The sequence below is a fragment of the Triturus cristatus genome, chromosome 4_2 (genome assembly GCF_964204655.1).
Source record: "Triturus cristatus chromosome 4_2, aTriCri1.1, whole genome shotgun sequence".
Lineage (NCBI taxonomy): Eukaryota > Metazoa > Chordata > Amphibia > Caudata > Salamandridae > Triturus > Triturus cristatus.
This window is the reverse complement of record NC_140586.1, coordinates 326,930,514-326,953,920: the sequence shown is the minus strand read 5'-3', so window position 1 is coordinate 326,953,920 and position 23,407 is coordinate 326,930,514. Positions and strand designations below refer to the sequence as shown.

At 48.6% G+C, this 23,407-nt stretch overlaps 1 protein-coding gene across 3 annotated transcripts in view; it reads left to right on the top strand.

The window, feature by feature from the left end:
- The window catches only part of PRRC2C (proline rich coiled-coil 2C), a 1,321,979-nt gene that overhangs the window by 864,162 nt on the left and 434,410 nt on the right, over positions 1-23,407 (top strand). For all 3 annotated transcript variants that reach the window (XM_085601696.1, XM_085601697.1, XM_085601695.1), the window contains exon 23: positions 5,874-5,975. In XM_085601696.1, the coding sequence (XP_085457822.1) occupies positions 5,874-5,975 (102 nt within the window). The remainder of the gene's footprint in view (positions 1-5,873; positions 5,976-23,407) is intronic.

The following is a 23,407-nucleotide window of genomic DNA, read 5'->3' as shown; positions in this document are numbered from 1 at the left end:
ACGATTTGTTGTTTATTTCCATAACAAAACCATCAATCCCCTGGACGTGTCCATTCAACACATCATAGGCTACTTACTCCACCTACAAAGGTGTAATCTAGCCTATACGTCCATTCGACTACACCTCGCAGCAATTGCAGCTTACTTACAAAACAGGCAACATCTATCACTCTAGTACCTGCCATTAAAGCCTTCATGGAAGGCCTAAAAAGAATTCCCCCCCAGAGTACCACCCTCCCCTGTGTGGAACTTAAATATCGTTCTCACAAGGCTAATGGGGCCTCCCTTCGAACCTTTGCACAAATGCGAACTACAATTCCTAACATGGAAAACAGCTTTCCTTGTAGCCATCACTTCCCTTAGAAGGGTAATTGAGATACAAGCACTTACCATACAAGAGTCTTTTCTTCAAATGCACCATAACAAGGTTGTTCTACGTACCAACCCAAAATTCCTACCTAAAGTCACTTCCCCTTTTACCTAAACCAATCTGTAGAACTACCAGTTTTTTCTCGCAACCACAGACCGTTGCAGAAAGGGCTCTGCACACGCTAGATGTCAAACGAGCCTTACTCTACTACATCGAGAGAACACAACCCTTCCGCAAGACCAAACAACTGTTTGTCTCTTTCTCTCCACCACACAAGGGCAACCCCATCTCAAAATCCGGGATAGCTAGGTGGATTGTAAAATGCATTCAGATTTGCTCCCACAAAGCAAAACGAACGCTATCCGTTCCCCCTAAAGTCCATTCTACACGAAAGATAGGGGCGTCCATGGCTTTTTTAGGGAACATCCCATTAGATGATATCTGCAAAGTAGCTACATGGTCGACACCGCACACTTTCACCAAACACTATTGTGTAGATGTGCAAACTAAGCAACAAGCTAGTGTGGGCCAGGCTGTACTCAAAACATTATTTCAAACAACTGCAACAGATATAACGGTGGTCGCCGCTAAGGTTGGGAACTGCTATATAGTCTATGCAAAAGTGTGTAATCTGCAGCTCATATGCCTCGAACGGAATATGCTACTTACCAGTATGCATCTGTTCTTGGCATGTAGAGCTGCAGATCTACACACGCCTACCCGCCTCCCCGGCTACCTCTATCTGTTCCAGCTTATCTTATTTAGATACACACATGGGTTTCTTCACTGTTATTACTACGCTCCATCTTTCCCTGCTGGCGAAAAACAATCTGAGGATGAAGCCGAAGCCCATGCGCAATACCATCCAAAGGAGGAGTCCCGCGACCTCTTGACTTCCACAGACTTTCCAAGAGGAAAAACAAACTGCAAACATCCGGGCCCAACACCAGATGGCGATATATGCAAAAGTGTGTAGATCTGCAGCTCTACATGCCAAGAACAGATGCATACTGGTAAGTAGCATATTCCTTTTCACAAGTTTAGTACCCACAATTGGTGCATCTCTGGCCTGTTAAAGGTACCATAGGTACCAAGTGCACTGTGACTAGGGAAGGACTCTAAGGGCGGCAGCAGCTATTGTGCCAACCTTTAGGACCCTGCAACCTAACACCCACACACTGCCATTGCAGGCTGTTTGTTTTGGTGCAGAGAAAAGTAAAGAGCTGATACGTCACACATCTGTTTCAACATACTATATTCAAGCAAAGTTTTACCTGAAGCCCTTGTGCACAGCATAAGTATTGAATATACCATTTAAACAAAGTACACCAATGCTTTTGCGAGTTTGTTCAATTAACTTATTTCATTCACAATTAAAGTTACACAAATGTTTGAAAAACGTTTTTCTGAAATACATTTCATAGTCTTATGCATGTCAATACTAAGCTTTTTGAACTTGTTACAATCCGGTTATTCTTGCTATGTGGATTCCACTTCCCAATGCATTTTGGGACCCCAACCCTTCTTCGAGGGCACTGTGTTAAAAAAAAAAAACCATCAAAAATAACTCAAACAAAATAAATCAACCAAACCTTAACATCTCAAGGTGTCAGTACACTGCATTAAGTTTTAAATATCACCACCATGTATGCTTTCTTCTTTGACCTTTACACGTCATAATTGTGAGGGAATTAGTAAAGCCAATGTGACAGGATAATGTGACCGTTTGCCAAAGTGCTCGGTATAATTCTCCAGTCAAGTGTTTAAACTCGCAAATACGTCTTGCATGACTTCACGTATGCAAGAAATGTATCACTGTGATTATCACCCCTGTTTACCCCGGTTCTAATCCAGTGGCTTAAGAGTGCAACCTTTAACTTTTTATATGCAACCGAGGTGTATCAAACCACGATTAACACTATGGTACTTACAACGAATGAATATTTGTAGGAAGCTGGCAATGTATATACTATACCAAAATGAGGTATAGTGTGCACAGAGTCCAGTGGAACCCCAAAGATAGACAGAGGTAACAGTAGATAGCACCTTACTCTCTATTTGTGGTAGTGGGGGCGAGCAGTAAGGCTAATCAGAGGGTAGTGTTAAGCATTTGTTGTACACACTCAGGCAGAAAATGATGTCAAACACTCAGACTGAACTCAGACCAGTAAAAAACCTTTCCGTAAGACAAAACCACTCTTTGTGGCTTTTGCTCCACCACATAAAGGCAATCCCATATCAAAATCAAGTATTGCACGGTGGATAGTCAAATACATTCAGACATGCTATGCAAAATCAAAACTAACATTAACAATTACCCCTAGAGCGCCCTCCACAGACAAACTAGGGGCTTCTATGGCATTCTTAGGAAATATCCCCATAGATAACATCTGCAAAGCTGCAACAGGGCCTACCGATCTCACATTCACAAAACACTATTGTATAGATGTGTTAGCAAGACCGCGAGCTACTGTGGGCCAAACAGTTTTACACTATTTCAAACCACTGCTACAGGTTAGCCACCGTTTTGGGAGATCACTGCTATTTAGTCTATGCAAAGCATGTGATCTCCAGCTCTCATGTCTCAAACGGAAAATGCTACTTATCCAGTATGCATCTGTTCTTGGCATTTACAGGCACATGCATCATCATAGTGTTTTGCGATTCCTTAATAGCGATTATTAAGGAATCGCAATTAAGGAATAGCAAAACCCTATGCATGTAGGAATCGCTAAAGAAATAGCGATTCCCACAAATTCCTTAATTGCGACTAGCAAATTGCGAGTCGCAATTAAGGAATGTCTTCCCATTCATTCCTATGGGCCTCCAGGCCCATAGGAATGAATTAGAGATTGCGGGAGCAATTTGCGAGTACCAGTAGGTACTCGCAAATTGCTCCCGCAATTTCGATGGTGCAAGGGTGACACCCTATTGCACCCATGTATGTTCACTCTGCACAAATGTTGCATACACACATGCTCTAAGGGCATGTGTGTGGGCAACATGAAACTTAGAAAAATGCAAATAAGTGCATTTTTCTAAGTTTTCGCAAATTACCATGAGGTCCAGCCTCATGGTAATTTGCTCACGCTAATAGCGAAATCGCTATTTTTTAAACTGTAATGCATTGCATTTAAGGAATCTCAATTAGGGATTCCTTAAATGCAATCGCTATTTAAGGAATCCCAATTTTGAGATTCCTTAAATAGCGAGTTTTGCATTTGGGATGATGCATCCCAAATGCAAAAATACCGGGAGCAAAGGGTCAGATTCTGAGAATCTGCCCGTTTGCGACCGGTATTTTGCTTGATGCATGTGCCTGTTAGAGCTGTAGATTCACATGCGCCCACCTGCCTCCCCAGGTACCTGTTGCAGTGATATCTTATTTAGGTACATATACATGAACATCTTTCTACAACTCTGACTAACTCCATTATCGCCCTCTGCGGGAATACAATCTAACAATATAGTTGATGCCCATACGCACTATGATCGAAAGGAGCAGTCACCTACCTCGTGACTAGAAAAGACTTCTTAGAAGAAAAACAAAGTGCATACATCCAGACCCAACACTAGATGTCAGGCTATCCAAAGCATGTAAATCTACAGCTCGGTATGCCAAGAACAGATACATACTGGGTAAGTAGCATTTTCCATACAAAGCCAGCTTCCTACCGGTATCTCATTCAAAGGTAAGGAGTTTGCGGCTAGGTGTCTCTATCAAATGAATAAGTTACTTACCTTTGGTAATGCCTTATTTGCTAGAGACTAAATCTAGACGCAGATTCCTTATTGACCCACCCATCCTCCCCGCTCTGTGAACTGATTCTTCTTTTCTTCCAGATCGCTTCTTCGCACCCTCGTGCCTTTCATTGGTAAAAAATAAACCAAATAACTAATAATAATTAATATAAGCATCTTTCAAACAGAGGAGATTCTTTTTGGGCGCACTGTTTCCATAGCAGTTTCTGTAAGTGGCTCCACGTTTTAGCTCGGTAAGTAGTCACAGAAGAAACTGACGTCAGGGGAGGACTTATATGGACTGTGACGTCACATCCTGGGGGCAACATTGTTGCTGTAAAAAATAAAATCCGGATCCAGACTGAGGCCTGATGATAATTTAGGTAAGGAATCTGCGGCTGAATCTAGCCTCTACCAGAAAAGGTGTTACCCAAGGTAAGTAACTTATTCTCGAAGTTCGTACAGGTTGAAAATTTCATTAAGATGTCTGTTTTGCAAAGGGTTATGACTTGATCGGAAGGCTTCCTTTCAGTGAAATGATTGATAATCCATTTTAATGACCATAGTATATCATCTGTTCAAAAGCCGTACTTGGCGTTTCACACAATCAAAGTGTTGGTCTTGACATGCAATAAAATACTTTTGGTAATATGGTTGAAGAAATTCTAATCCTAAAGCATTCCAAACGTGTGCATTGTTTTATGATTAGGATGCCATAAAAATATTTTGTTAAAAATGTATCTGAGACCGATGATAACACCCTTTGTTTTCAGCCGAGCACTCCATTATCTTATCTGGCTTCCATCTTGAATATTCCTCTTGTGGTATGGAGTACCAATGAACAGATTGGACACACTCTGAACTGTGTTGAAACACCTTAGATGCTCATCTTTTTATAATGGAACGTTTACTAATTATGACTTGTAACAAGTTCAGTGGCTTTGCTGTCTCATGAAATCTTTTGTGAATTTGTTCTTTACTTTTATCAAGCCCATTACTTCCCGGTCTCTTTATTTCTCTGGCATGAGTAATCAATGTACGTTGTTCTTTGTCTCATAGCGGCCGATTAGGTATTCTTCACTGTGATGGATTTATATCATAATCCGACTTGTCATTGTGTTGCAACAATTTTTGCTCTGAAATGTTGTTATATGTTACAAATGTTAGTTGTGTGGGATATGTGAGTATACCAATTGTGCTACATTGGACTCTACAAGCTATGACTTTTTATAAAATCATGTGGCGTACTGTTTGAGTTTGTGGCTCAAAGCTTGAGGAATTGTTGGGATCAATTCATTTGGGTTGATAAAAAATATACCATGATTGAGGACGGTTTAGTGGCCAAATGAGCCAGAAACCCTAAAGGAGCTCTCGTATTGCAAGATTTGCCCACGTTCTAATTGATTGAATGGTGAAAGAGGGCTGTTATCCTCTTTTACCAAAAACAATAAGCAGTTCTGAAATAGACCTGTCATTGTCTAGCAATGGGAGCAGTGTTAAGATACACTAGACAAAGTATTTTATTCCCTTCTAGTATCATTAGTTATCTCTTATTTCCCTTGCTAAGAATTGCCGCCTGCTGTAATTTTTCTTTGCCTTTTGCAAACAACCTTTTTCTTATAACCAATGTTTTTAACATGCTCAAGCATTGAAAAGGTTTGTGTTTTATTTTTTGGGTGTTAATTAGTATTGCTTTTTTCTACATTTATGACTTACGAGGCCATAGTCGTTTAGAATGTGATGTGTGTTGCCTGCCTTTCAGGTGCCCCTGTCCCACACCCTACCCTTGCCTAGGAGGGAAACTATACAACAGAGCTCCAACCTAACACCGGCCTCTCCCGCTACAGTCGACCTCACCCTCAAGGTATGTATTGCTTCCCTCTGCCTCTTTATTTTCTTGCGTGCAGGACATATTTTTGAAACAAAACCCCTTGTTTTTTTTTTTTTTATATTAAGAATAGCTGCACATATGATGTTACTTTCTAATGCTTTCCCCTTTTCTAGCTGCAGTTTGTTTGCACCACGATGTGATCAACCTACAGATAGCTCTCTTTTTGGAAACATTCCTTTGCATGTAACGTTTTTTCTCTTCCAGGGGATCCTCATCAAAGTCATAAGCACTGAATATTCCCGCCCATGTGCGGGGACCCCGGAAATAATAAAAATATATATGTAAAAAACATACATATATACAGCTCTGTATATGTATAAACATATATCATTTTGCAGCGTGAATCTTTCTGGATTCACTATGCTGTGCATTATTCCGCGATCTTGTGGTTGGGTCCGGATTCGTAGTCTTTCCTTTGTTTTTTTTTTTTTTTTTTTTTTGTAGCCCAGGTGGGCGTCGACGTCCACCATTTGGTGCACCTCCCGTGACGTCGTCGTGCTTCCTGCGGAAGTCCCACCTTTGGGGCGCCATCTTCAGATTCTTTTTTCCGCCGTTGGGTCTGGATCGTCATCGGGAAGCTCCAGAAGTTCACTCGGAGGAAGAAGGAAGAAAAGCGAGTTTCATCGATAGAATCAAGAGAAGACATCAGGAAAGAACAGATTTCGACAGGAACGCGAAGAAAGAAGACCAGCGAGCCTTTTTCTTCGACAACCTTGGAGAATGCACGCTCAGAGACCCTGAGCGAAATGGACAAGACGCCATTCAAGTTCTGCCCAAACTGCCACCACAAGTTCGCGCAGAAAGACCTGCATCCGGTCTGCAACCTCTGCCTACCGGTGGATCATCAGAGTATCGACTGCAACGCCTGCTCAGTCTTCACGCCGAAGACACTCAGGGTGAGAGAGAGGCAGAGGAGAGCCAACGCCAACATGGAGGGCCAAGGAAAACCCCCGACACTCTACGCGCTGGGCCTCGACACGGACGACGAGGACAACGTCGCCGAGGCAGCCGAAAACTTCACGGTCGTAGAGACCGACAAGAAGAAAGAAGACGAGGTAAGAGAATCGTCGAGCGCAAATCAAAAAACACCTCGAAAACACGAGGGTGACTCGAGAAAAACTGAGTCAAGGTCCACGAAGGGAGCCCCGGCGCCGAAAACTTCGACGTCCAAAGGGGGAACTTCGGACAAAAGGCCCAGCGGATCCTTACAAAAGGACTCCCTGGCGCAGAAAGACGCCGAAAGGCAAGGGTCGTCGAAATCATCCCATGAAACGGGCCGATCGACGCAGAAAGAACGTTCGACGTCGACGCAAGTTTCATCGAAAAGGCCCGCGGTCGACGCCGAAAGCATCTCCGAAATGGAGAAAAAGAAGAGGCGGCTCGAGGCCGAAATGGAGAACATCCTTCAAAGGAAGAAGGAGTTCGACGCCAGGATGAAGGAATTCAAGATTCCAACGGTTTCATCGGCGGACGTCGTCGAAGTCGAGGAGGAGTTCGACGCCGAAGGGCTGACAAGGGACCTCGAAGAGGAAGAGGAGCCCTATTATGAGGAAGAAGCCGAGGAAGAAGACCAACAATCGTTCTTCGAATCGGCGACATCTACCGGCAACGACGTCGAATGGCAAGATCTCGACACCGAAAACCCGGAGGAGGCCGTGGACACGTACCCCTCGAGGCCTTCGCCACCAGACGACATCGGGGTGTACAATATGGTGGTGAAGAGCGCAGCAATGGCCTTCGGCGTCAAGCTCGACGAGGAGAGGCCGAAAGCAGATTTTCTCGTCGAAACACTGCTCCCCATCCAGACTAGGAGCCAGTTCCTCCCCATGCTACAAAGCGTGATGAACCAGGGGAGAGAAGCCTTCAAGGAGCCTGCCACCTGTCGGTCGATCACGCCCAGGACAGAGAAAAAGTATAAACACTCCTCCCTGGACCCACCTTACATCAAGGGTAGCGTCACCGCAGACTCCATCATTGCCTCCACGGCCAGGAGAAGGGCCAACGTGCCAGCAACCTCGGGCCCACCTCCAGATAAAGAGAGCAGGAGAATCGACCTCACAGGCAGAAAGGTCGAGAGGAACGCCGCAATGCACTGGCGCATGGCGAATTCAAATGCACTCCTAAATAGACACCAGTACCAACACTGGGATGAAATGGGGGAGCTAGTAAAGCACCTCCCCGAAGAATACCGCCAGAGAGCCTCTCACCTGGTAGATGAAGGCAAGAACATCGCCAACTCCTGTATAAAGACGGCGTTGGATGGGGCAGAGACTTCAGCAAGACTCATGGCCATAGGGGTCACAGAAAGGAGGCATGCATGGCTAAGAATCTCGGGATTCAAACCGGAAGTGCAGAACAACATCCTGGGCACTCCCTTCAACGGAGAGACACTGTTCGGAGCAACGGTGGACGAGAAGCTCACCCAGCTCAAGAAGGAGAACGAGACAGCGAGGTCCATGGGGGCCCTGCAGCTGAGGGGAATGAGACGAGGAAATCCCTCGAGGAGACCCTACGGTAGGGGTGGAAGCCAACAGGGGACGTCGCACCAGGCGTTCCAACAAGGTCAGCAGGGCGAAGGTCACGGACAAAGTCAGCAGAAGCAAAGCTGGCAATATCAACCTCGGGGCCAGTCCTTTCGAGGGAGAGGGAACGGACGTGGCCAAAGGAGGAGAGGGGGCGATCAGCCCTCCTCGAAGTGACTCAGCACGCAAGAAGACGCCCACCCTCGTCAGGCCCCCAAGGGTGAGGCGCAAAAAGGTGTCATCAGGGGGAAGAGAAGATTCAAGAGCCTACGAGCATACGTCACCGGTAGGCGGAAGGCTGAGGTTCTACCTTCAGGAGTGGCGGCGCATAACCACAGACAAGTGGATACGGAACATCGTGCAGTACGGATACTGCGTAGACTTGGAGAAAAGACCTCCAAACAGAAAGCCGAAGGGAAGACAGAGATCGGCCCAAGAACTGGCAATACTCAGAGAAGAAACACGGAAACTCCTGCAAAAGGGAGCCATAGAGACAGTGCCGTTCAGGGAACGCAACAAAGGGGTCTACTCAAACTACTTCGTGGTTCCGAAGGTAGACGGAGACCTCAGACCCATACTGGACCTCCGGTACCTAAACAAGTTCGTCAAAACACAAAGGTTCAAAATGACTTCACTGCAGGAGGTACTGCCACAGATAAGAGAAGGGGACTTCATGGTCACCGTGGACCTCAAGGATGCCTACCTTCACATCCCAATAAACAGAAGGCACAAGGGCCTTCTAAGATTCAACATCGAACAGGAACACTACCAGTTCACAACCCTGGCCTTCGGATTAAAATCAGCGCCAAGGGTCTTTACAAAATGCCTGTCGGCGGTAGCGGCACACCTACGAAAGCAGGGCATACACGTATACCCCTACTTGGACGACTGGCTGGTCAAGGCAAACTCACGCGAGAAGTGCGAGAGGCACGCAAATCGCGTAACGGACACCCTCACAAATCTGGGATTTTCCATCCACTGGGGAAAATCATCGCTGGAACCGGAGCAGGTAAAGATTTTCCTGGGGGCACAGATCAACTCCCTCAACAGTACAGTAGTGCCCAGCGACAGGAGGACAGATGCCCTACTGAAGGAGACGCAGCTCTACCAGAAGGGGCGAGCTCTGACAGTGAGGGCGGTGAGCAAGATGATGGGGATGATGGCGTCCTGTATCCAGCTGGTGCCGAATGTACGCCTGCACATGAGACCATTCCAGGAATGGCTGCAACAGCAATGGTCACAAGCAAACGGAAGTTGGGAGGATCTAGTGGTTGTTACGCACGCAGTGCAGGAGGAGATAACTTGGTGGAACAGAGACAACATAACAACAGGGAGAAGCCTGACACCACCAAGCCCAACAGTGACCATTACCACGGACGCATCGCAGATGGGATGGGGAGCGCACATGGACAACCTCAGAGTGAGGGGTCTATGGGCTCCGGCAGACGCGGTCCGCCACATCAACTACCCCGAGTTGAAAACAATACTGCTAGCCCTGAAGGCATTCCAGAGACACCTGTGCGGGCAGAGGGTGTTGGTGCAGACAGACAACACCACGGCGATGTTCTACATCAACAAACAAGGGGGGACACAGTCGTTTCCCCTCTCATCCCTAGCTCAGGAGATTTGGAGATGGGCCATACCTCTCAGGATAGATCTACTGGCAATTCACCTACCGGGGAAGGACAATGTGGAGGCAGACTGGCTGAGCAGGCAGACCTCAGCATCGCACGAGTGGGAGCTCAATGGCCAGGAAACGGAGAAACTCTTCCGGAGATGGGGGACTCCCACAATAGACCTTTTTGCAACACGCCACAATGCAAAATGCCAAAGCTTCGCGTCCAGGCAACCAGATCAGCAATCCAAGGGAAATGCCCTATGGATAAGCTGGTCGAGGACATTTGCCTACGCCTTTCCACCGATACCCCTGTTGCACAGAGTGCTCGACAAGTGCAGAACCAGCAACATGACTCTGATCCTGGTGGCCCCACAGTGGGCGAGGCAGACATGGTTCTCACAGATTCAAGAAATGGCGCAAGGCAATCCGTACAGGTTCGAGCGAAGAAAAGACCTGCTCTCAATGCAAAACGGGGAGGTCCTGCACCCAGAGCCAGAGACCCTCAACCTAGCAGCATGGCTCCTGAAGACCTAGAGTTCGCACACCTAAGGTTACCTCAGAGCACTATGCGAGTGCTACGGGAGGCAAGGAAACCTACTACAAGAAAGTGCTACAGCGCAAAGTGGAAGAGATTCACGGTGTGGTGCAGGAAGAAGGGCCTGCACAACAGAATGACAAGAGACTCAACGGTGCTGAGGTACCTCACACACCTTCTAAAGAGTAACCTCTGCTCGAGCTCCCTAAGGGTGCACCTAGCAGCGATCGTTGCCTACACCAGAGGTGAGAAGGGTGGAAGTTTCTTCAGCTCGCAGGTGGTGAAGAGATTCATGGAGGGAGCCAAAAGAATGGCACCCCCGAAAAGGTTGCCGCCGCCGGCATGGAATTTAAACGTGGTTCTGACGGAGCTCATGAAGGCGCCGTTTGAACCCATTCACAAGGCCAATCTACAAATGTTGACGATGAAGACTGCCTTTCTAGTGGCCATAACCTCACTACGCAGAGTGAGCGAGCTTCAAGCACTAACGCTACAGGAGCCCTACATTCAAATTCACAAGGACAGGGTAGTCCTGAGGACGGACCCACACTTCATGCCCAAGGTAGTGTCGGCGTTTCACATGAATCAGAGTATACAGATACCGAGTTTCTTCCAAAACCCGACTACAAATGCAGAAAAGGCCCTGCACACCCTCGATGCCAGAAGAGCGGTGATGCACTACATTGAAAGAACCAAAGAACTCAGGAAGTCGAAGCAGCTGTTTGTGTCCTTTGCTACTAGCTTCATGGGTAGACCAGTGACCAAGGGCACCATCGCTAGGTGGATTGCCCTCACTATCCAATTCTGTCACAAACAGGCTGGACAGGAGCTAACGGAGGGGCCACAAGCTCACTCCACAAGGAAGAAGGGGGCCACAGTTGCCTTCCTGGCAAACACGCCCATCCAAGACATTTGTCTCGCAGCAACTTGGGCATCTGTGCACACGTTCACAAAGCACTACTGCGTGGACATTCAAATGAATAAGGAAGCACAGGTCGGACAGAAGGTGCTACAACACATTTTCAACGACCAGCGATCATCTTCCACCCAGCCACCACAAAAATAGGAAAACCGCTACAAAATCTATGCACAGCATAGTGAATCCAGAAAGATTCACGCTGCAAAACGAAAAGTTTCTTACCTGTCGGTGTAGTTTTGCAGCTTGAAGATCTTTCTGGATTCACTAGCGAACCCACCCACCTCCGCCAGGAAGATGAGGCTGGAGGAAGAGGGGGTGAAATGGATAGGATCAAAAAAGTGGATACGTACAGAAATATGGACAAAAGGATTAATCAATCGCCTAGGGTTAAAAAAAAAAAAAAAAAAAACAGGGAAAAAAGAACCCGAAGATGGCGCCCCAAAGGTGGGACTTCCGCAGGAAGCACGACGACGTCACGGGAGGTGCACCAAATGGTGGACGTCGACGCCCACCTGGGCTACAAAAAAAAAAAAAAAAAAAACAAAGGAAAGACTACGAATCCGGACCCAACCACAAGATCGCGGAATAATGCACAGCATAGTGAATCCAGAAAGATCTTCAAGCTGCAAAACTACACCGACAGGTAAGAAACTTTTCGTTTTTTCCAAGCAAATGCAGCCCCTAAAAAAGAAAGGCTAGGCAATGTATAAATACATATCCAATAAAACATATAGGTATAATAAAACACCTAAATCTCTTTTTTTTTTAATGAGGTAAACACTCATGAGAAAGCAAAAAAAAAAAGAGAAACTGTGGGAAACACAGATCCACAACACATTGCTAGCCTGCAGGCTGCATTGCAATACAATACCATAGAGACTAAAAAGCCCTGTATAGGTAAAAACTGGCACCGTGCCTTTAAGGCAGCCCTGGCTTCCATATCCCATCATGCCTCAGGGGTGACAGTTAGGTCAGTTGTTCTTTCCGGCTCCTTCAGTCAGGACCCTGGAATTCAGCTCTCTTCTTTTTTGACTCTTTAGTCAAGAATTATTACAACTTAAAGATTTTTTGGACTTCTTCTTATAACATCTGAGAGGAAGTTGGTATATTGTGTTTTTCTGACTGATTTTTTTTTTTGCTATTTTGTCAGAAAAATGCCTTCTTTATTTATTCCATGTCCATCTTGTGGAAAAAAGAAGGCTGCTTCAGACACACATGAGGTGTGTATTATCTGTCTGCCGGACTCTGACTCTCCAGCAACATGCCATCTTTGTAAAGACCTTTCCAAAAGGACTTTAAAGGAGAGGGAGAGGATTAGACTGTACGGCTTAGCAGAACGGTCGACGTCGAAGCAGTTGGTCCCTGTTTGCTCCCCATCGACGTCGGGCTCGGCGTCGAAGACTCCAGCAGCGGGATCGTCGCTGAGAGGTGAGGAGTCAAGGGGAAGTCATGCTGCAAAGAGAAAATCATCGTCGACTTTAGATTCAGCGTCGAAGCGAATGCGTTCGACGGCGTCTAAAAGATCGGCGTCGAGGACTCGGCGCCACAGTTCAACGTCGAAAAAGCATCTGTCGACGTCAAGAGAGGATCGATCGACGTCTGCACAGAGATATCGTTCGTCGTCGAAGGAAAGACATCGTTCGACGTCGAGGTCTGCGAGCCATCAGTCGACGTCGCAAGAAGTACGTAGGCGATCTACACAGTCAACGTCGAGACCAAGATCGCCGTCAAAATCAAGATCGCCGTCGAGGAAACATCGTTCGTCGGCGAAGAGGCTTTCGACGTCGTTGGAGCATTCGACGTCGAGACAGAAGTCTCTGCCAAGAACGACGTCGAGGCAGACGCCTCCGTCGGAGTCGACGTCGAGGCAGGCGCCTCCGTCAAGGCCGACGTCGAGGCAGGGGCCTCCGTCGGAGTCGACGTCGAGGCAGATGCCTCCGTCAAGACCGACGTCGAGGCAAGGGCCTCCGTCGGAGTCGACGTCGAGGCAGGTGCCTCCGTCCTCACAGGTCTCCAAAGCTTTGGAGAGGTACATAAGGCCTCCGTCGAAGATAATCTCGACGTCGAGACAAGAAGCTCTGAGCTTCGAGGATTCGAGTCCAAGATCTCCGGTGATAGGCCTATCACCGTCGAGGCAGCCCTCTGCTGAGGGTGCGCAGGAGGTGTCACATGTTCGCCTTACGATTCGACCAGTCTCAAGGCGCAAATCCCCTCATAGACTGATATATACAACTCCTGAGTCACCGCGTCCTATATCTCGCCTTCAGGATCAGAGGGCTCAAGTTCAAGATCCGAATCACCAGAGCTTGTGCATCAATCTCCAGTACCTGCAAGAGAGGAAAGTTCGCAGGAAGAGGACAATGCGGTACCTCAGAGTCCCGTAAGGGAGATGCCTCAGGACTCTGCTATGCCTGACGCAGTAAGGGCATCACTAACAAGATTAAGGGGCATTGAATTCCCAGCGAGACCGATCAGACCAAGTTCTCGGGGAAGAGAATCTCGAGGTCACTCTCGAACACCAAGAAGGCGATCCAGGTCTTCTCCCCCCCCCACGCCCCCGCAGAAGAGAGTCGACCAGATCAGAGAGAAGGCGCCGTAGGACCCCTTCTACCTCCCCTTCTTCTAGATCATCCAGAAGGGATTATTCACCGACACTCTCGGAGACGCCACCCTCTCGGGTATCTCCGGTGGATGATATTTCTACGTTTCAGGAAGTGTTGTGTAGAGGAGCTGCAAAATTAAATATCCCTATGCCGGTTCAGGAGACCACTTCATCCATAATCTTTGAAACTCTTCATGAACGCACAGAGTCACGCCCGTTATTGCCGTTAGTCCCTGGTTTGTTGCAACCAGTAATGGATATTTTTCTCACGCCAGCAACCACCAAAACGGCGCCGGCGAGGATTCTAAAAAAGTACCGTCCAGCTCCGGAGGATCCTCTATTTCTAAAATCAGATCCTCCACCGGACTCTGTCATCACCGCCGCTGCCAGGAAGACACATGCAGTAGCTGGGTCTTCGACGGTGCCACCAGATAAAGACAGTAAGACGCAAGACTCCTGGGGGAGGAAAGTTTGCGGCTCAGCATCCTCGAGCTTAAAGGTGGCCAGTGCCTCAGCGCTTCTGGGGCGCTATGATAGATCATTATGGGACTCTCTTCAGAGGTTCATTGACAAAGTTCCATCAGAGGACAGACGGGACTTTGAAGAAATTTTGCATGAGGGAAGTCTGGTTTCTAACCAGGTCATAAGTGCAGCGGCGGACGGGGCAACACTGGCAGCGCATGAATATGCACACGGGATCACAGCCAGAAGATCATCTTGGCTTAGATTGACGGCCTTGAAACCGGAAGCGCAGGCAAGAATTCTAAATCTGCCTTTCTCCGGTAGTTCTCTTTTTGGGTCCCATGCAGACGAAGAAATGGCCCGTATGAAGGCAGAGCTGGAGACCATGAAAGCGGTCTGGCTTGAAAAGAGAAAAGAGTTTCGACGCCGCAAGGGAAATGACAGGCGCAATTACCAACAGAGGGTTCAAACCCCTCATTGGCAAAAGAACCAGGACCAGCAAGGTCAAAAGAAACAGCAATACCAGTCCCGCAAACCATCCAGGGGACGGGGTAACAACAGGCAGTCTAATGCTGGAAATAAAGCTCCGGGGAAGCAATGAGAAGCCGCTTCCTCCGATGCTGTCCACCGCTCCGGTGGGAGGAAGTGTTGCACATCATCTTCCAGAGTGGCAATCCATCACAAAGGACAAGTGGGTCCTGAATATACTGCGTCATGGGTACTCACTTCGTTTCAGAAGTCACCCCCCATCAATTCCTCCTGTCAATTCATCCCAGCATCTGAAGCAGCTCAGAGAAGAGGTAGCGACGCTTCTACTCAAATCTGCAATAGAAAAGGTGCCCAAAAACCAAAGAGGAAAGGGAGTTTACTCCAGATACTTTCTCATTCAAAAGAGGAGTGTGAAGGCAGAGTTCAGACCCATTTTAGACCTACGGATACTGAACAAACACATAAGAAAGGAGAAATTTCGCATGCTGGCGCTCCACCAAATATATCCTCTTCTCCGGATCGGCGATTGGATGTGTTCGCTGGACCTTCAGGACGCATATTTCCATATTCCCATCCTGCGGGATCATCGAAAATTTCTCAGGTTTGTGGTAGGCAACTCTCACTATCAGTTCAAAGTCCTCCCATTTGGCCTGAAGTCAGCTCCTCGAGTATTCACAAAATGCGTGGCAGTAGTAGCGGCTGCTCTGAGGCGCGCAGGAGTCTTCGTCTATCCCTACCTAGACGACTGGCTAATAAAGGGCTCATCGCCTCAGAATGTGCGGTCACAGCTGTCGCTATGGCTGAACTTGTGTCGCAAGTTGGGTCTCAGAGTGAATGCCAAAAAGTCCAATTTTTCACCAACGCAGAGGATCCACTACCTGGGTGCAACTATAGACTCCGGAGTAGGAAAAGTGTTTCCTTCAGAGGAAAGACAGTCATCCATTATTCTAAAAGGCAGACAGATTATAACCAACAATCTGTCGTAGGCAAGGCAAATCTCATCTCTGCTAGGGGCCATGGCATCCTGCATTTTCCTAGTGCCCAATGCCAGGCTAAGGATGCGTCCTCTCCAGCAAGATCTCGAGGACAAATGGGATCAAAGGAACTCCCTGTGGGAAGAAAAAGTTTGCCTCTCCTCTGCAGCCAAGCTGTCAGTCAAGTGGTGGCTGAAGCCAATGAATCTACAAGTGGGGATCCCCTTCCATCAAGAGCCCCCAACTCAGACCGTAATCACCGACGCATCCCTTCAGGGATGGGGTGCGCATTTTGGGTCTCTGCAAACACAGGGACAGTGGTCCAGCAGCGAGAAGTTGTACCACATCAACATGCTGGAGCTCAGGGCAGTCCACCTAGCCCTCAAAGCGTTCCTGCCTGCGATCACGTCGAGTACCATTCTAGTGCAGACGGACAATACCACCACAATGTACTACCTGAACAAGCAGGGGGGTACTCGATCCAGGACGCTCTCGCTGGAAGCTCAGTCCCTGTGGCACTGGATCCTAGCAAGGAACATCTCATTGAAAGCGGTGCACCTACCAGGAGAACTCAACGTGCAAGCGGACTTACTCAGTCGGCATTTTCAAGAACCAGAGGACTGGGTAATAAACGACGAGGTGTTAGAAGACATCTTCGGGGAATGGGGGCGTCCGCAAGTGGACCTCTTCGCGGACGAGCAAAACATAAAATGCCGAGGCTTCGCCTCAAGATACCATCGACCAGGATCCCTAGGGAATGCCCTTTTGATCAATTGGTCAATGACATTTGTGTACGCTTTTCCGCCTCTCCCACTAATCCCCAAGGTGGTGACCAAGTTGCAGAATTCATCAGCCAAGATGATACTCATAGCACCGGACTGGCCGAGGCAGTGGTGGTACACGGATCTCCTACACATGTCGATCCGCTCCCACAAGCGGCTGCCGTGCAGGCCGGACTTGTTGTCCAAGATGCGGGGGAAGATTTACCATCCCAGCCTTCCCTCGCTGAGCTTAACAGCATGGCTCCTGAAGTCCTCCAGTATGACCATCTGAACCTCCCTCAAGAGTGTATGTCCATACTGAAGGAAGCCAGGAGGCCTTCGACAAGACACTCCTACTTCTGTAAGTGGAAAAGGTTTTATATATGGTGTGCTCAGCATCATTATGATCCAACTGAATGCCAGGAGGATGTAATTTTGCCCTATCTTCTACATTTAGCGAGGGCAGGGTTGAAATTTTCATCCATAAAGGTTCACCTAGCAGCCATAACAGCATACAGGCGTTCGCCTTCACAGCAGTCATTTTTTAAGGTGCAGGTGGTGAAGGATTTCTTGCAAGGTCTCAAAGTCTATCCCCCTGTTAGACCTCCCTCTCCTTCCTGGGAGCTAAACTTGGTTCTGTCAAGGCTCATGGGTTCTCCCTTTGAGCCTATTCATAAGGCTACCCTACAGCACCTCACATGGAAGACAGCCTTTTTAATAGCCATCACTTCAGCACGGAGGGTCAGTGAGATACAGGCCCTCTGTTCTAAAGAACCCTACACTACGTTTCATCTCAATAGGGTAGTGATGAGAACTCATCCCTCGTTCCTTCCTAAGGTGGTATCGGAGTTTCATGTAAACCAAACCATCTCCTTACCAACCTTTTTCCCCAACCCCTCCTCTCCGGCAGAGAGGGCGTTGCATTCTCTAGATGTCAAAAGGGTCCTAAAATTCTATCTAGATAGGACTAAGAATGTCAGGAAATCTGATCAACTGTTTGTGAACTATGGGGTTGTCCGTATGGGCTTTGCTGCATCTAAACGTTCCATTGCTAGGTGGATTGTTTCATGTATTACATTGGCCTACCAACTGGCTCAGAAACCATTGGGGGCACGCCCTAAAGCTCATTCGACAAGAGGAAAAGCGGCTACCGCTGCTTTTCTCAATAATGTCCCACTCTCCGAGATCTGCAAGGCAGCCACTTGGAGATCTGTCCACACCTTTACCAGACACTATTGTCTGGACTCGGACACCAGAGCAGACACTCAAGTAGGACAAGCCTCCTTGAGGAATCTGTTCCATACATAATCATTTTCATGATTCTCTTTCTCCATGTGTGGTACAATCTTTTTTTCATTTGCCTGCAGGTGGAAGGTGAGCTTGCTACTCTATTCAGTGCTTATGACTATTGATGAGGATCCCCTGGAAGAGAAGGGTAAGTTACTTACCTGTAATCCTAGTTCTCTTCCAGGGGTATCCTCATCAAAGTCATAAGCAACCCACCCACCTCCCCAGGCAAATGAGAAGAAGTGTATTATTCACTATGGAAAGGATATATCTTTGTGTTTAGGACTACGGTCCCGCAAAGAACTGACCTAACTGTCACCCCTGAGGCATGATGGGATATGGAAGCCAGGGCTGCCTTAAAGGCACGGTGCCAGTTTTTACCTATACAGGGCTTTTTAGTCTCTATGGTATTGTATTGCAATGCAGCCTGCAGGCTAGCAATGTGTTGTGGATCTGTGTTTCCCACAGTTTTTCTCTTTTTTTTTTGCTTTCTCATGAGTGTTTACCTCATTAAAAAAAAAAGAGATTTAGGTGTTTTATTATACCTATATGTTTTATTGGATATGTATTTATACATTGCCTAGCCTTTCTTTTTTAGGGGCTGCATTTGCTTGGAAAAAATGATATATGTTTATACATATACAGAGCTGTATATATGTATGTTTTTTACATGTATATTTTTATTATTTCCGGGGTCCCCGCACATGGGCGGGAATATTCAGTGCTTATGACTTTGATGAGGATACCCCTGGAAGAGAACTAGGATTACAGGTAAGTAACTTACCCATACGGATAGTATATAAATCCTATGCACCACCTCCCCATCTTACTCACACTCCCAAACTCCACATTATATTAGCCACCTGGAATATCCTTTCCCTGAGAACTGACCATATTTCTTTACTAATCCATTTCAACCTTAGTTTGATATGAGATAATCTATTTCTGATGTACAACAGAAAAATCTGATAAGAGACATCTAGCTGCAGATTCTTTGCCTTTGAATTTCCCAGGCATCAGAGAGGTAGCTCTTCACCGGATTGGTGCTTAACTGGCGTGGAAAGAAAAGAACTGACATCTGCGTGCCTCGGTGGTGCCTATTTAGTTGACCGCGACGTCATAACCCTATGACGTCGCGGGGAGCCGAATGGAGCCACCTGACGGTATGTGCAAAGGGTATTACTAGAGCAAAAGTTTCCAGATCCAGCCTGGCAACTGGGAAATTCAAAGGTAAGGAATCTGTGAAAAAGTGCCCTCTTTCTGCATGGTTGCTCCCACTTTTTGCTGAATGCTAATGTACTTTGACTGAGTGGGCCCTGGGCTCATGCTAATCAGGTATCCAGGGCCTATGTTCTTTCCCTAAAACTTCATTGAAACCTAAATCCAATTGGCATCTCTGGCCACAGGTCAGCCCCTGATAAATGGTACCACAGGTACCCAGGGCACTGTGACCAGAGAAGGCCTCTAAGGGCTGCAGCACTTATTGTGCCACCCTTAGAGGTTCGGTACCCTGACACTCGCACACTGCCTTTGCAGGCTCTGTCTCTTGGTGCAGAACAAAGTGAAGAGTCGACATGGCACACATTACTGTGTGCCATGCCCACAAAACCACTGCCCTGGCATAGATCAGTCACCCCTCTAGCTGGGTGCACTAAACCAGTGGTGAGGGTACAGGTGCATGAGCCCTGTGCTCCTACAGTGTCTAAGCCCATTCTTAGACATTGTAAGTGCAGTGCTGCCATTAAGAGTATATGGTGTTGGGAGTTTGTCATTACGAACTCCGCAGCACCATAATGGCTACACTCAAAACTGAGAAGTTTGGCATCAAACTTCTCAGCATATCAAACCCACACTGATGCCAGTGTGGGATTTAATGAGAAATGCACACAGAGGGCATCTTAGAGATGCCCCCTAAAAACGAACCCACCACTAGTGTCCAAGCTGAGCGTCTGCTTTCAGCTGCCACCACCAGACATGTTTCTGGACCCCTGGGTCGAGAGCCTGCTGCTCTCTGGGGCCTGAAGCAACGCACATCCTGGGAGGAGGTGCAAAGCCTCCTTCCCCGGGATGGGAAGGGTTCATCAAGGGGAAGCTTCAAAGGCTTGCCGCCTTTGTGAGCTTCCCCAGGCCAATTGCTGCTTTCTGCCACTGGTCCCCACTGGTTCTGACCCCCACTGGGCGGGAGAACCGGCGGGAAAAACAGGTGAGAAAGAGGTGTGCCCACCTCTGCCAACTTCACCCCTCAGTTGGTGGAGGCGAGGTGAAGTCTCTTGGGGGGGATTCAGCCAACCAGGGACAGGCACATGCCCCCTCCCACTGGAGGGTGGCATAAAAGGGGTTGTACTCACCCCAAGGAAGGGACCCATTGGTCCCTGCCTTCTACCTACCTGTAACGCCCCTGAGCTAGTATTTAGGGGCACCCCTGAACCTTCCTCAGATTCAGACCAGAAACAAGAAGAAAAGAAGGACCGAGCAGCTGTGCAGCAGCTAACAAGAGGAAGACGCCCACTAACTTGGCCCCAGCCCTACCGGCCTGTCTCGCACCTCGAACCTGCTCCTGCAAAATCCCGGTGTGTCCTGCAGCCAGCAACCTCAAAAACCCCGGAGGACCTGCCTGCCTTCACTACCAAAGACTGCTTCTCCCGTGAACACCGGATTTGTTGAACTGCAACCTCTGGCAGCAGCTGGAGACCATGAATCCGCCGCATTCTGCACCCGCCGTCCACGGCCCGAGCTCAAGTGGGCAAACACCACAAGGTTACCCAGGCGATCCTGAACCAAGATCTGGCGACCACTGACCTGCCTCAAGCTTCCAGCCCACACCTGTAGCCTAAATCCACAAGGCCCCTCTAACCACGACCAAGAGCTGGTAAGGAGATCCAGCCCCCAAATGGCACCCCTGCACCCGATATCTCACGGCCTTGTGTGCCCAAACAGACGGTGCCTATCCAACCCTTAACTTCCCAACTTACCTCTCGGAGTGGTAGTCGCACCCAGAAGTCCTTTGTTTCCCTGTCTGCAGTGCTTTTGCAAACCAGAGGTTATCCATTGGAAACAGGACATCCGACGTCGAAACTGCACTCAGCCGCCCTAGTGCCGCTGAGGGTGCAACTTTGGTGCTAATTTGTTTCCCCATGTTCGAGGCATGTGGGCTGCTGAATTCATATCTGTGCATAGATCGCCGCCTAGTGTTGGGTCCGGATGTTTGCCCGTTGTTGTCCTGGAAGAGTCTTCGAGGTATCCTGGGATAGGTGACTCCTCCCCTGGACTACAGTGCGCATGGGCATCCTCTCCATCCTCAGATTGTTTTTTTCCGCCATTGGGTTCGGATGTGCTATCTTAGCTCAAGTTAGGAAAAACTTTATCGAGGCCAAAAGGCCTTTAGTTCGCGTCGGTACTGTTTTCTCGATCGGTTTCGATACTCCTTTGTTAGTTTAACAACTTTCAGCACCGACTTTTCGCTTCTTACCTGCCCATCGACGACATCGACGATGGAATTGAGGACACCGTTCAAGAGATGTCCGGTATGCAATGCGAAATATCCCCACATCGACGTCCATCCGGTGTGCAACAAATGCCTTTCGCCGGATCACGACGAATCGACATGCATGGCCTGTGCCTGGTTCCGTTCCAAGAAGACTCTACGGAATCGACGAGCGGCAAGACTCGAAGCGCAGCACGCGGCACCGGCCCCGGCAGACATCTTCAACGCCGAGACCGAAGATGTCGAAGAATTGGAGATCCTACCCTCCAGTCCCGTTTCCGAACATGACTCCGGATCGAACGACGTCGACGAATCACTCTTTCGCAGAGATGAAGACGACACCGAGGTAGGAGACTACGATGAGGCCTTAGGGGCCGAAGAGAGTAGCTCCAATGACGAGCAAGGCCTACCCGTTCAGACTGAAGAGAGCCCAGTGCCACAGTCTATGGCTCCGGTCGAGGGATCGCCTTCGGGCCTTACCCGAGACCTATCCCGCAGTTCTTCGGCCCCGCCCTCGGGCCCAGCCTCGGACGTTCAGCGGCAGCCATTATTACCTAAACCGGCTGGTTTCCCTTCTTCCAAACCGAAACCGAAAGCTGCACTGGTTCAATCGAAACCGAAACCAAAAGTGGCGCTGGTCGGATCGAGGCCTTCCACACCTTCGACGCCAGCGAAGCGCGTCGGCACCGAGCGCACCAAGCCAGACTTCGGTGCCGAACTTGAAGCGGCCGACGTCTGAGTCGGCATACGGAAGAAGGCCTTCGGTGCCAACAAACCTGATCGGTTCCCGGCGTCGACTCCGACACCAAAGGTCACACTGCCGGCTGCGTCTCACATCGCTTCCACGGCAACACCGCAGCCTCATGCATCGAAGACTTCGACGGCCATTCACGCCCCTCGACTCGATGACCCGCCGGCGCCGAAAAAGTCGACGACCGCCTCTACAGACCTGGTCGGCGCGAAAGCCTCAAAGGCGCTCCAAGTGCGACCTGGTGCAGCACAAAGCAGCAAAACCAAAACGGTCCTCCAGGACACGTCGGGCTCCGGCCCAATAAAAGCTCCAGCAGCCTCTTCGGCGCCAGCCAACATTACTTTTGGCCTGCCTCCGTCCACGATCCCAAAAATATTCCAACTCAGGACACGGGTCACCCACTCCACAACTACACCTGCTGAGGCGTCTCCGCCACATGTCATCGACGCCAACACCGGCAGGATGGTTATCCACGAACGGAGGATAACTTCGGAGCCACCTTTGGACCCTTTCCGGATCCCACTAAAAAGGAAGCTGCCTGTGGACTCACAACCTCTCCTAAGCGAATCTTACCACTCGCCCTACCAGGATCCACAATCATTCTCTCCCACACACTCCGACACGGATGTGTTGGAGGACTACATGGGTGACTAAGTCCCCTACCACGGAGACATAGACCCTGATTACCAACAGGACCCTGATCAAACTTGGGGCGACCCTGTAGATCCAGGTGCAACTCTAGATGCACAGGACCCACAACTCTATGGGGCGAAAACATCTCCCACAGAGGACACTGCAGCGTTCAACGCTCTTATCGAACGTGCCGCAAATAATCATGGAGTGCAGCTTCACTCTGACACCATCGAGGACGACTTTCTTATGGACACCTTCGCATCCTCAGAAAGACATGTAAAAACTCTGCCCATGTTGAAAGGAGTCCTCAAACCAGCCAAGGACATCTTCAAAGAACCCACCAGGGCACGAGTGATAAACCCCAGGAT